The 15190-nt window shown below is 47.0% G+C and overlaps 1 protein-coding gene across 1 annotated transcript in view; it reads left to right on the top strand.

Annotated features, from left to right (window-relative positions):
• The window catches only part of LETM1 (leucine zipper and EF-hand containing transmembrane protein 1), a 567062-nt gene that overhangs the window by 534571 nt on the left and 17301 nt on the right, over positions 1 to 15190 (top strand). The window contains exon 12 of the mRNA XM_085642560.1: positions 11815 to 12008. Coding sequence (XP_085498686.1) covers positions 11815 to 12008 — 194 coding nt within the window. The remainder of the gene's footprint in view (positions 1 to 11814; positions 12009 to 15190) is intronic.

The following is a 15190-nucleotide window of genomic DNA, read 5'->3' on the forward strand; positions in this document are numbered from 1 at the left end:
TGCAGTGAATAAATCCCTTTTTGTTGAACATTTTACCTTCTTTGCCTGAGTGTGAGCAGCATTACATTGAACTTGAGGAAATTGACACCGGTTGTCTCTGCCGGTACGCACGCCACCTTCCGTGGGCGACTGTTCCCAGGAGAAGTCTTTTGTGTATATATGTATGTATATATTGATATTTTAAAAAGGATTATTGGGTTTATACTCATCCATACACATTCATTTTTACTTGGGCAATACCTACCCCTAAACCATTTATTCTTATACAAGCTAGTCCTTTATGAACCATTGTTCTGTCTTGGGATCCGTGCTCACTGTGCCACAGGACTGGAGCTACAGCTCAATGACTAGAACTAAATTGACCTGAACCAGTCTAGCATTCTTTGTCTTCCCATATTCTTCCAATCTGTAGGCTCCTGGCCTGGCAGTTGAGCGGGACTGTTCCTATTGGAGTAAGACCAAAAATGAATTGCATATGGCTGGCCTCTGTCCAGAGTGGCTTAGAGGACAAAAAACGATAGACTGAAATGCAGTCCAAGCAGTTGCCAGTGGCTGAGATTATGTCTAACATTCCTTGCATCACTTTAGCGTTTGCTGAAGTGATTGTCAAACGCGGCAGCAACATGAACATCATTACTTTTGCCTTTAAACAACTTGGCTGCAACTGGGAACTCTCGGCATGGCATGTTTAGTGATTCTACATTAACTTCCTCACTTCAGATGAGGGTCCATGGTGGCCTCAGATGGCTCTAAGGTAATGGTAATCCATCCCATAGGCTCATCTTTGACAAGAGTCCCCTGCAGCTATATCTGAGGTAATCGTAGTCCCTCCGTTAGACCTGTCCTCGACTAAATAAGCCACCTGCAGCTATATCTGAGGTAATCGTAGTCCCTCCGTTAGACCTGTCCTCGACTAAATAAGCCACCTGCTGCTATATCTGAGGTAAAGGTAGTCCGTCCCCATAAGCCCATTCTTGACTAAAGAGCCACCTGCAGCTAGACCAGAGGTAAAGGAAGTCAAGCCACCTAGGCCCATCCTCGACTAAAGAGACAACATCGGCTAGATCTGAAGTAAAGGAAGTTAGTCCCTTAGGTCCATCCTCGACTAAAGAGCCACCTGCAGCTATATCTCAATATGCTCTGCTAGAGGGATCTTTTCTGATGTCATTTGTTTTTATTGGTACAAAAGGGGGTGGTGATGGACGGAGCATCAGAACCAATCAAACACTCACACCCAGTCAACAGATCTGGGTTTGATCCATCACCGTTCTTTAGCCCACTCTGCCACCCCAGTTCAGACATGGCCATATGCAAATCAGTCTGACCCTGTGCCTCATGGGAACAGTCCAGCCCGAACTGCCAAGCCATGCCTTCCCTGGACCGGAAACAAGCTTCCTAGGACCGGTTTCTGGCATTTCAGCCGTCTTCAGCCAGGCTTGCTTGAATCCAGTGGCAAAGTGAGCAAGGGACTCACGTCTGAGCATACCCTGCCAACTTATGGCAAACAAAGCGGTACAAAAGGGGGTGGTGATGAACGGAGCATCAGAACCAATCAAACACTCACACCCAGTCAACAGATCTGGGTTTGATCCATCACCGTTCTTTAGCCCACTCTGCCACCCCAGTTCAGACATGGCCACATGCAAATCAGTCTGACCCTGTGCCTCATGGGAACAGTCCAGCCCGAACTGCCAAGCCATGCCTTCCCTGGACCGGAAACAAGCTTCCTAGGACCGGTTTCTGGCATTTCAGCCGTCTTCAGCCAGGCTTGCTTGAATCCAGTGGCAAAGTGAGCAAGGGACTCCCGTCTGAGCATACCCTGCCAACTTATGGCAAACAAAGCGGTACAAAAGGGGGTGGTGATGAACGGAGCATCAGAACCAATCAAACACTCACACCCAGTCAACAGATCTGGGTTTGATCCATCACCGTTCTTTAGCCCACTATGCCACCCCAGTTCAGACATGGCCATATGCAAATCAGTCTGACCCTGTGCCTCATGGGAACAGTCCAGCCCGAACTGCCAAGCCATGCCTTCCCTGGACCGGAAACAAGCTTCCTAGGACCGGTTTCTGGCATTTCAGCCGTCTTCAGCCAGGCTTGCTTGAATCCAGTGGCAAAGTGAGCAAGGGACTCACGTCTGAGCATACCCTGCCAACTTATGGCAAACAAAGCGGTACAAAAGGGGGTGGTGATGAACGGAGCATCAGAACCAATCAAACACTCACACCCAGTCAACAGATCTGGGTTTGATCCATCACCGTTCTTTAGCCCACTCTGCCACCCCAGTTCAGACATGGCCACATGCAAATCAGTCTGACCCTGTGCCTCATGGGAACAGTCCAGCCCGAACTGCCAAGCCATGCCTTCCCTGGACCGGAAACAAGCTTCCTAGGACCGGTTTCTGGCATTTCAGCCGTCTTCAGCCAGGCTTGCTTGAATCCAGTGGCAAAGTGAGCAAGGGACTCCCGTCTGAGCATACCCTGCCAACTTATGGCAAACAAAGCGGTACAAAAGGGGGTGGTGATGAACGGAGCATCAGAACCAATCAAACACTCACACCCAGTCAACAGATCTGGGTTTGATCCATCACCGTTCTTTAGCCCACTATGCCACCCCAGTTCAGACATGGCCACATGCAAATCAGTCTGACCCTGTGCCTCATGGGAACAGTCCAGCCCGAACTGCCAAGCCATGCCTTCCCTGGACCAGAAACAAGCTTCCTAGGACCGGTTTCTGGCATTTCAGCCGTCTTCAGCCAGGCTTGCTTGAATCCAGTGGCAAAGTGAGCAAGAGACTCACGTCTGAGCATACCCTGCCAACTTATGGCGAACAAAGCGGTACAAAAGGGGGTGGTGATGGACGGAGCATCAGAACCAATCAAATACTCTCACCCAATCCTGGCTGAAGAGGGGTGAAACCCCCAAACCGGTCCTAGGATGCTTGTTTCCAGTCCAGGGAGAACCTGGCTTGGCAGTTCGGGCTGGACTGTACCCATGAGGCACAGGGTCAAGACTGATTTGCATATGGCTGGGTTCAAACTGGAACGGCATGGTGAGCAAAAAAAACGATGGATTTAGGCCCAGATCTCTGCACTGGGGTGAAGGTATGACATTGTTCTGCATTCGGTCCATCAATTGTTGTTTTTGCATTTGTCACCCCGAGTGGGAAGGGTATGCCCAGACGTGGATCCCGTGCTCTCCATGCCACTGGAATCAAGCTATCCTGGCTGAAGAGGGGTGAAACCCCGAAACCGGTCCTAGGATGCTTGTTTCCAGTCCAGGGAGAACCTGGCTTGGCAGTTCGGGCTGGACTGTACCCATGAGGCACAGGGTCAAGACTGATTTGCATATAGCTGGGTTCTAACTGGAACGGCCTGGTGAGCAAAAAAACAATGGATTTAGGCCCAGATCTCTGTACTGGGGTGAATGTATGACATTGTTCTGCATTCTGTCCATCAATTGTTGTTGTTGTTTTTGTAATTTGTTTTTATTACCATAAAAGGGGCATATCACAAATAGTGAGGTAATGGAGCTACAAAAACAACATGTATAAGAAACCTTTCAGAAGCAGTATAAAGATATGACAGAAGAAGAGTAAATCAGTCACAATCTGAGTAGAAAATCGAATGTAAATAGTTAACCGGACAAAACCCGTTGCTTAATAATCAGTCTGAGAGGCTTTTGAAATGCGATGCCCTCTTTGATAGCAGGCGTCAGCCTGGAGTCTTAAAGACACAGTGCTTGGTGTTTGTATTCACATGTGTCCTAATCCCTACCTGCCCAGTCTCTTAAAGGCTCAGTACCGTAGACTAGAGTATTGTTATTGCTTTTACCTTAACAAAAAGCTTCTATTTTGGTTAGCATCAAAAAAGAGTAGAAAAGATAATGCGCCTTTTTTATAGGCAGACAGATTTGTGCTTTCTGATAGCGCATGCGTTCGTTGTTAATGAATATAAGTAAACATATCTCTATAGAGAATGATAGCTACCCAGTTTTGATTCTGATGACGCTTCACAAATGGTGTCGTTGGAAAGGTTGAAACCTCCAAAGTGGTGCATAACACATAGCAGATTATGAAAATCGGAGGAAAATGTCACAGATGCGTTCATTCTCAAAAAGCAATTCATCTGTTTCTTAGAAGGTGAAGAGGTTCTAAAGTTGATATGTACACCAAAACATCTTTCTGGCAGGAAGACATACTCTTTGAGAGTTCCATTAGGTGGCCAATTGGCGAATTCCACAAATTGGTGGTCACTCTTGCACCTAAGAGGAAGCTAGGATGGAATTTGCATAGGTGAGGACCTCTTGACTAAAGGTAAGTCCTGAGTAGGTTAATGATGGTGAGGTTTATAGGCCGTAGCAAGAGCGTCAGGGGGGTGGGTTGGTGAGCTTCTGGCTGAAATGTGAGCAGTACATTTAATACATCTGTGCCTTGGACGTTACGGTATGCCTGAGCTAGTGAACACAGGAGCTTGTATTTCAGGTCTCCGCCTGTGCCAGATAGAGAGCCCTGAATTTGGCTGGAGCCACGCAGGTGTTAACAAACACTGACTTTTAGGCTTGTTTTTGAGTATTTGCTTATTAGCTGTAGGCAGGATGACAAAGTGTGTAGATCAGAAGTAAGATTACTGTGGTGAGGAGCTCTCTGAAACATATCTTGAGATCTTTCTGTAAAATAAGGAAAGAGGTGCCTTGTGCAGCTCTGTGAAGGGAAGTGCTTGGGATTCAGTCTGAGAAAGATTGTCTAAATCTTTGTTTTTGAAACTTGGTCTTCGATGCTGATTTTCTCGTAACTATGGATGGTATTTTGACCGCCAGCGACTTTGGCATGCCTTTGGGTAGGTCAAGTGCAGGACTTTCTCTATACCAGGTGTGCTGTTTTCTGTCAAATCATTTTTTTAATTCAAGAATATAAACACGTACCATAATATTAAGCATATGACAGACAGCCAGTAATGCCAAGGGCTTGAGGCCGAAGTAAGGTAAAGCAAGAATATTCCAGTTTTGAGAAATAATCAACCAGTGGCTGCCAAATGCAAGCAAATTTGAATTCAGTGTGTGTTATCCTGCATGATATAAGTTCCATTGCCATGACATGCCAAAGGCGTGTGAACTACAAGGCAATAGTTGGTGCAGTGGGTTTCTTCCAATGGAGGGCGAGTAGTTGCTTGGCCGCACCCAGCTCGATAAGTTGACAATCAGCATGATTCATAGTAGTAAGTGATGTGGTCCGAATCCCCAAAATGGCTGTGGTTTAGGAGTTCGGGAGGGGAAAGCCTACAATATCCTTAATGTGGCTCAGATTTCCTTCCAGTATAGAGTTAGTAAAGAGCAAGACCACTAAAGGTTAATAAAATGTCCAGTCGCCGATTGACAACGCCTGCAACAAGGGGAGGAAGTGGGGGACATTTTCTGTAAGCGTGTTGAGCTATATTACCACTTGCTAATTAGTTTATAAGCAGTTTCTCATTGGGGTATACTCCTATATAGCTTAGGAATGTCGCGCCCAAGCGGTTTTCATTGTTTCAGGGAGATCTCCTCTGCGGAATCTGTGTGCTGTTGTGTTTGGTAAGTGTGTGTATAGATGAGGGTGGAGTATTGTAGCACCTGGTATGTGAAAGAAATCAGACCCCGTGTGCCATCAAAGGAGTGCACTAATTTCTCAAAGGGTGTGAGTGGCCATGTTGCCCCTTGTATTTTCGGCAGTCGAAGCAACCAATGTCACAGTTGGTAGAAATGCAATCGGGATGTGTTCTGGAGGTGGACGTCCCTCTTGCAGTGATCAAAGGTTGTAAGTGCGTCCCCTTCAAAGAGGTCCTGGATCGTACAATACTCGCCCTCCCTCCAAACTGAAAAGGATTGTGCCTGTAGGGAAGGGGGGAAATCCGGGTTGCGAGCAAGGGAGTGTTGGGAGTGGGGAACTACTTGAGGCCCCTCGCAGTTGCTATTCTGTCCCAGATGTGTAGGACAGTTTTCGTGGGTCCTATGTAAGCACTACGGGGTCGAAGGTGTCTCGGAAGCCAAGCTAAATCCCAGAGGGGTCGACAGTTTACCGCATCGTCCATGTGGAACCAATGCTTTCCGCGAACGACCCACTCGGAAATATATCGGCGATAAGACATCCAGTAGTACTCCAAAAGACTGGGGCACCGCAGGCCCCCCCGTTCGCTGGGCAACATGAGAATTTTGTTGGAGAACCTTGGGCATATCCCACCCCAGATAAAGGTGTTAATCTCATGTTGGGGGCGAAGGATAGCAGCCTGGGGGATAGGGATAGGCAATGTCTGAAATAAATATAGAACTTTTGGTAGAATGGACATTTGACAGCATTAAGACAGCCTAGACAAGACATATGAAGTGGTTTCCATGACTGCAGGTCCTCTAAAACTGACCTTTTACACTCCAACCAGTTAGATTGGATCTATATCAAGCCCAAATAGCAGAGCCAGCGCAAGGCCCTTTGGAAGGGAGCGAGTAACTGTAAGACTGGTATATCCTGTGGGGGGGGAATCACTAAATCCAGTGCCTAGGATTTGGCCATGTTGATTTTAAAACCCAACAGCCCCTCAAAAGATATGAGGAGAGTTACTAGTGCTGCCATAGAGGTCTCAGGTTGGCCAGGGTATGCAGAAGGTCATCAGCAAAGAGAGAAAATGTATGTTCCAGGCCACCAAAAGGAATGCCTTTGACGTCTTCCGCCCAGCTTATAGTAATCGTTAGTGGTTCGGCCACCAAGGCAAAATGTAGTGGCGAGAGTGGGCAGCCCTGCCTAGTGCCCCTTTGTATGCGTATGGGTGGGGAGAGCAGGCCGTTTATCTGTATCTTCACTGTGGGAGAGGTATAAGGTGCCATGTCCAATTTTTCATGACTGGTCCCAAGCCACTTTTCTGCAGCGTATGAAGGCCCAACCAACCCGGTCGAAGGCTTTTTTAGCTTCTAATGAGAGAAGACTGGCTGGGATGTCCCAGCGGTGGACCTCTCGATCAAGTGGGCTATCTGGCATATGTTTTCCACACTCTGGTGATGGCGTATAAAACCGACCTGGTCTGGGTCGACCAGGCTGGGGAGATATGGTTCCAGGCGATTCGCCAGGAGTTTAGTGTAAATCTTGGCGTCTGTATTTAGCGAGGCAATAGGGCGATAAGATACACACAACAAGAGGTCCTTGCCCGGTTTAGGTTTAGGGATGAGTACTACTTCAGCCGCGGACTTAGTAGGGGAAAGGCCCGTAGCTTCGGAGAACGAGTTAAAAAGTCGTAGTAGGTGGTCCTGAAATTGAGAAAGGAACATGCGATAAAATGAGACCGGGAGGATATCCAGTACAGGGGTTCTGCCTACTGACAGGTCGCGGAGAGCATGTTGTAGCTCGGCTAAGGTGATCGGAGTCTCTAGGAACTGTGTGTGGTGAGCGTCCAGGGGTGTTCTCAAGCAAGAGGCTAGAAAGAAGTTAATGTCTTCTCGGGGGAGCACTCACCCTCATAGAGAATAATGTAGGAAGAGTGGAACACTTGCTGCTTATCTCGTTCTGAGACAGCCCACGTGTCATCCGCAAGTTTGATCTTTGAGATGTGGGCTCATGTCGCTCGCCGGCCGAGTCATCGGGCAAGAACAGACCCTACTTTGTCCCCCACTCAAAGTATCTCTGTTTTAAGGCCAGCAGTGACCGCTACGTCTTATTCGTTCTGTGTGACCTCAGTTGGCCCCGAAGTAGGGCCAGCTGCCTCTTGTGATGCCTAGAGGGGGCCGAGTGATCCAGCCTCTCCAGCGCCCTAATTGCCTAGTCAGGCCAGACTCCACCAGCCTAGCCTCCCGTGTACGAGCGATAATGATTGATGTAATGGCACCACATATTGTCGCCTTGAAGGCGTCTCATAGGGTAAAGGACAGAGTCTCGGGGAGGGTGTTAGATTGAAAGTAAGCTGAGATTTCCCACCAAATCACAGCTACTTTGACCCGGTTGCACAGGCTATAGGGGGAGTCGCCATCTAGGATGGGGTCATGGTATGGCACCCCAGCACTGTAATACCATTTCCACATTAGCTTGGTGGGAGATGGAGATGTCCGAAATGAGGGATGACTCCAGGTCCCATGAGTGAGAGGGAAGTAAATAATCAATACTTGAGTAAGAGTGGTGAACTTGTGATTAAAAAGAATAGTCCTGAGCATCTGGAAACCTAGAACGCCAGGTGTCTGTAAGGCCCAGGTCCGTGAAGTTCCTTTTCAACGCAGCTGACATCACCCCTGTGCCCTGGAAGACGGCAGCACTGCGGTCCAACTGGGGATCCTAGACTAAATTGAAATCCCCTCCCATAACTAAGCAGTTTCTATCCTGTGCCACCTGTTCTCAGTATGGTTCTGAGATATGCGTCCTGTGACTGGTTAGGCACGTAAACGTTAAGCAGGGTGAGAGTCTGATAGCTGTGTTGGACCGTAAGTTTTAAGAAGCAACCTTCCCTGTCCCGAGCCACTCTCGATGCCCTGGAGCAGAAACCGGCTTTGCATAAGATCGAAACTCCGACCATCTTGGTGGGTGAAGGAGCCTAATGTTGGGTCGGGTATTTTGGATGGGACATTCGCTGAATATCAGATTGTAAAAGGTGAGTTTTCTGAAGGAAGATGACATTGGGATTATGTAGAAGAAGATAGCACCAAATATGGCATCTCTTGTTGGGAGCGTAGAGACCCCTAACATTAGGAGACAGAAATTTAATGTGAGATGTGTCAACCATGTCCCGGTATGAGGGAGTCAGCTAGTCGGGCAGAAAGGAAGAGGCAGCCACCCCAACCAACCGAGTGGAGGTGGGAAAAGAGGTGTAGAGCAAGACCAAGGAGCAGTATCAGGGCCTGAAAAGGACAGCGGCCCTCCGGCAGAGTAGGGCCGATAGGAGGAATATCCCAAGAGGCACACATCCCCTGCTCGGGATCCCCCAAGGAAACGATATAAAGAGGGGGTAGAGAAAGAGCAACAAAAGGCCAACTGGGTCAAAAGACTCCATTAAAATCCTGGAATGGCCCACTTGTCTGCGCACGGTCCATACTGGAAAAGTCACTCTTCAAGGGAACGAATCGTGAAGGTGGGGGGTGGGGTGCGGAGGGGATCGGTAGGTAGTCTAGTCTCCAGACTCCGCAGCCAGCGGTAGTCAGGGCAAGGGGTGGCCCAGCCAGGAGGCCAAAGTCAATGACGGAGGGGCCCGAGGCAGCTGTACCCAATTATCAGGCGTTTGGGAGATAGTGAGAGGAGAGTTCTATAGCATGCAGCTGGTAGTCCTTTGAGACAGACCCCATCAGCATGGTCTTGCCATCTACGCAAGGTCCAAGTCTCTGTTGCATCTGCAGCTAGAGGGTCCTAGCTCCGGATATTCGGTCCAAGACCTAGCCTAGGGTAGAACTCCTCCAGTCTCAATCGGAAATCAAAGTAGAGCGGGCTGGAGAATTTGCACCATCCATTGTGCGGAGGTGATGAATAATGTCCTGTTTGGCTTGAGAGGAGGACTGTTCCTTATTATGCGGAGGTTGTTTCTCCTGCTCCTATTTTCGAAGTCCTCCTGCTTCAGTTGAAGGTCAATTTACTGTTCCTCCAGGGTGGCCATCCTGCGCCACAGGTTCCCCTGATCTTCTGAGTGATCATCAACTGTACGCTCCAGATCCGTTGATGCGCCCCCTGATCTCTGTAATGTCATGCTTAAGGTTGTGGAGCCAGGCTTTGAATTCCGTCTTGAAGGAGCCAGTTTTAGATCTTTTTTCCTGGAGAAAATGATTCATATTGGCCTGCGTGAGTCGGGCGGTCGCTGAGTCGCTGGGTGCGGATGCGGGAGGAGGGTCAGTGGTAGTCAATTTTGAGGGGTCTAATTTGATGCACATGTAGGTGACCGGGCTGTCTCAGAGTGGGTGCCTGGGGTGGCCTTGCTCCGTTTGCTATTTGGCATAGCAAAGAGAGGGTACCTCCACCTACGAGCGTCCGATGATCAGCAAGGTGGAATGCTGTGGTGTGACCAATCTAGGCCAGTGGTTGCGTCTGCCCGGTGCCTTCGCAGTATGATTCCTGTGGATGTTGAAGATCCTCTGTGGGCTCCGTACGCAGTCCAGTCTGGAGTCACCAACAGGCGTGAAAGAGCCCAGGGGGGGTAGGCCCCAGCTATAGCAGGTCATCCACAGTTGATCAAGCTAGGGACCCCAAGTGCCCAGTCACAACCCATCGCGACCAGATGCGGCGCCCGAGGGGCCAGGGAGGGAGCGCTGTGCGACTCCACAGCCACGACTGGCAAGGCGTCCCAGGTCCCACCAGCACCAGTGAGGGCACGTCCTACCGTGTAGAAGAAGGCACACGCAAAGGTCCAACCCCCCCCCCCCCCCCCCTCCCTCCGAGTTTATAGCTCCCACCGCCTCAACGCAGTCACGTAACCGCCTGAGCAAACTGGCACTCCTCGGTTGTTGTCCCCATACTCGGTTGTTGTCCCCACCCTCAGCGATGCATTGAATCTGGCTCAAGAAGGCTGCGAAGGAGCCTAGCCACAACAAGACACGTCTCACTCCATCATCAGCTTGGCCATGCCCCCAGGCATGCTGTTTTAATGATGCATCTGGTTTCTGTGGGAACCATTGACGTCCTTTAAAGCTCCAACAATACATTTAAGTGGGCAGTGGTAGAAATCAACCGGGCAGTAATGTGATATGCCGCTGTGCTTCTATGGGCGCAAGGAAGATTCTCAGAAAGCCTCACATTAAATTGGAGCAAAAAAGAAAATCCTGTTACTAGGCTCTCTGCAATGAATTTTACACTTTGTCCTGCTTCTATATTCTGTGGCACAACAATACCCTTCAAAACAAAGGTCTTTTGGGATGTAGGCCTTGCTCCCAACAAGTGACATCTCAACAAGCGACATCTTGTAGAAAGATGTCGCTGTACCAAATAAATCCCGTCAAGAAAAGTCTCTCCCCCCCCCCCCCCCTCCCCCCTCCTCTGCACTGAAAATAACAAGGTGTTTAGGCGTGGCCGGGGAAACTCAAAACTTGACTACACTAATGCACTAATTGAAGGAATATTGTCATAGCAAAGTACATAACACCCCTTAGTGGCTTCGTTTATGGCTTAAGAAATGCCAATTACTTTTTTCTGCAAAAAAAAGTCTCCTTTCAGATCCTGTGTTTCACATACTGTACAAATGCCTAAATGGCAAATGGCATACATCTTCCTCCATGCAATCTGCTCCTGCTAGTTTAGTAGTCCTAGGCCATAAGTGTAAAAGGTGTTGGGACAGAGCATTTTGTCAGTTACTCCCCTCCCTTCTCTGGAGTAACAGCTTTTTATGTGTACACAACATTCCACCATCATACAACCAGTGGTGTAACTGGAGAAGTGCCTCTTCTGAGTTCACCCTTTGTACTTAAAGGCGCTATACAAGACTTCCACGACCCCATGCATGTATACTGTTCTTAAACTCACTTTTGAAGTTGCTTTTTAGTGTCTTTGTAATCATACCTATTCATTATATTCTATATAGATGAACTAATTGCTGTAACGCCAGGCAGCAATTAACTTGTTTGGTGCTGCATGATTTACAAATCAATGTAAACTTGCTCGATGGAAAACGAAGTAGGCATCTTTGTTTTCTGTTTTGCATTCTGTGTTGTATTAAAGCTCATGGTGCACAGTTAGACAATTGTAAACCAATACTCTTTGAAGATAATGCATTCAGTGACTAATTCTGATATCGAATTTGTGAGTTTGATGGCATTAACCAGGATCCCAATAAATACGTACTTTCTTAAGAATTTGTATCTCGTATAAATGTACTGATTTCATATCTGTTAGGACTTGGAAGAGATAAAGAAGGAATTAACAAAGACTGGACAAGAGGTCGTAGTGGAAGAATCAAAGGCAAGCAAGAGGTTGACCAAGCGAGTGAACAGAATGATTGGGCAAATTGACAAGATTATCACTGAGTTGGGGACTGAGGAAAAAATTATGGATCAGCACCTTGATGGAGGATCTACCCCTCCTATTGGGTAAGTTAGTCATATTTTATGAAAACATAGCAGCTGGTATAAATCTTACAGAATCTTATGTAACTTAAAAGGTAAAATTAAATTACTTTCCTATTCTGTTCAGGAAGCCTTATGAATTGCACTTAAATAAGCACTTACATAGCCCATGTTTCTTTTTTTAATAATTCAAAAAGTATCTTCATTGATGGTTGTGTGAATGATTACAAGTCTCTGTATGTGTATATGTGCATGGGTGTATGTTTGAGTGTCTGGGTGAGTACATAGATGCATGAGAGAGTGCTTAGGTAGAGGACTTGATAAGTGACTAAATACATGTTTGGATGAACAGTTGGATGAGGAGTGCTCTTGAGATTCCCTCCTCCTGTCTCAGTGCAGAATGTGCATCTCAAGGATGCCCTGTACTCTCAGGACATCTCTACCTACCTTCCTAGCATTGATTGTTCTTAGGCACTGAGATTAAGGAGGCAAAATCTATGGCCTTTAATTTGTCTGAGACTTCTTCCTTCCCATTGTGCCTTCTGAGCCTGGCACAGAGAACCACCTTTTGACACTTCACTGTACCGCTTGACTCCAGCTCATAGACTTCTGAAGGAACCTTTGCTGCACTTCTTGCCCTAAACATGTCTATCTCCACCAGTCACTGAGACGCTCAACCTCCTGTCAATTCAAACAGTGCTTCTGGGCACCCTGCTTTGACATGAGACTAAATCGCTCTCCCCATGGCACTAATACCAGGTGTCCACTGGCAGCTCACAATGTGCTGCACTTATCTTGCTGTTCTGCTTACCCGATTCCTTCCTCTCATACCACCACCACTACCCCTGTTCAGGCTCTAGCATACCCTGCTTCTGCAGAGCCATCTGACACTGACCAAACAAATTTACAGTGCTCTCTTCTGGCATGCTGCTGTTTCTGCTGCCCCCAAGCACAAAAGCTATACTATAACCTTCCATCATCACTGCTTTAACCTGACATATTGGAGAAGACTGCTGGTAGCTGCAAAGGTACCTTTCTCCAACCACGAGGTCGCACCCTGAGAGCCTGACACAGACTTATCTGTATATCTGACTCCACCCTCCCCTGTCTACTCACAGGCCACTGCTCCACCTCTTGTGCCCGTTAGCCCAGACTGAAGAACAGCTATCATGCATCTTCCCAATAGTCAATGGAATAATCATTGATCCTACCTCCCTGCCTTCTGGATGCTCATGAATCTGCCTCTACAGTGCCCTGTTAACCTGGCACTTAAAGGCTGACTCATTCTCCACCATCATCCTAACCTTTGCACTCTCGCCTCCCTCATGGCAGCTTTAGCCTGTCTCCAGCTTCTGGGGCTTTCCTTGTCTGAGTAGATTTTCTCAAGTCTGAATCACTTCCGAGAGGCAGCAGCACAACCAGCAGCTGCAATAACTCCAACTATATGCAGCCTGGAGCACAGATGGGCAGTATACTTCAGATCTGTCACTTCCGGGAGACTTTTTTTGGCTGAAGACTTCCGGAGCACTGAGGCAATCACCTCCGGGCCAGTAACAGTGATGTTCTCCTCTGGTTGGCGCTTCTTTTCCAGGAAGTAATTATTTTTCCAGTTCAACTCCACAATTGTGTCTGCTGTCATCTTGCATTAAGGTCGCATGGCCATACAGGCTCTCATTTGTACAGCACTGTGCTTTTCAAAACACATATTCCATGATTGTTGTGATATCTAAGCGGAGATTAACTACTGGTACGCCATTAAAATAAATAAAATAATATATGCATGATACTTAAAAGAACCACTGGCTCAAGGGAGCTAATCTTTTAACCCTTTTTAGGTCTCGCCTGGCGAACGCAGCGCGAAGCGCTGTCGCCAGCGAGATCTATTGTTACTGACTTGCCTCGGAAGTGGGACAGGAGATGGGCACGCGCATGGTCTCGGCGGATTTGAGTTGGTGTACGCGCTTTCAGCCACGCGGCGTGCACATCTCCTGTCTCTCTTCCCTCAGCAAGTCAGTATCCAGTTTCACTTTCTTCCTCATTAGTGTCTGTGAACACTCATACATAGGCCCCAGCATTCAGTGACTCACATCAGCGTTTGCTTAGTTGACTGTTTTCGCCACGTTAATTTGCCTCTTGCGTTGCTACATAATTAGCATAGCTCCAAACACATTTTTACTCGTATTTACCCATTTGCGCTCTCCTTGTGCCTGTGTATAAACGAAAGCAAAATGCTCCCAGCAGCAATGTGCACGAGCACGCTAGCAAGGTCGTATCACGTGATATTTTTTTTTCCCAACTAGCATACGTTCAGCATGACGAACGGTTTTAAGATAAATGTTAGTTGTTATTAAAAATACTCTATAAATAAAGATATATTTTATATATTGCTTTTACGATGTTGCTCTTTCAGCAACGCACTAATTATATGCATATTTGAACACATATTGTAAACACGTGTATACGTGTTTAAAGTCTTTACTTAAAAGTGAAAAACCATAACACAAAAGCATTAAACAAGCTTTTACAATGCAAAAATCTCGGCATTGGTAAACTTACAGCTATTACCTTGCTCATAACATTATTTTTGCTTATGTTTTTTTTTTAAATTCATTTTCAAAAACGTACATAGCTATCAACATTACACTGTGCATTAAAAAAATAAATATGTGTAATATTTACCTTATTATTAAAATGTTTTCGTAACACCTACTATTCAACAAAAACTGATTAAAATGCAAAAAAAATAATTAAAAATGCTTACTGTTTTTACACATACTTTGCATAATATTTTTTTTTAAAAGGGCTTAAATTACAATGTGTATTAATATAACCAAATAATTATTAATGTTATAACAGAAAATGCATGTTTACCAAATAAATTTAAAAACCTATATTCTTAAGATATGCATTATTAAAACAAAAAATTAGCTGCGCAGCTCACACTGATGCACGCCTCACACTGCTGCACGCCTCACACTACTGCACGCCACATACTGCTACACGCCACACACTGCTGCACGCCACACTGCTGCATGCCACTGCACAAAACACACTACTGCATGCCACACACTGCTGCACACCTCACACTACAGCACACCACACAATAATGCACACTCTGCTGCATTACACACTGCTGCACGCCTCACAATGCTGCACCCTTAACTGCTGCACGCCACACACTGCTGCACGCCACACACTGCTGCACA

This window comes from Triturus cristatus, chromosome 2_2 (genome assembly GCF_964204655.1).
Source record: "Triturus cristatus chromosome 2_2, aTriCri1.1, whole genome shotgun sequence".
Lineage (NCBI taxonomy): Eukaryota > Metazoa > Chordata > Amphibia > Caudata > Salamandridae > Triturus > Triturus cristatus.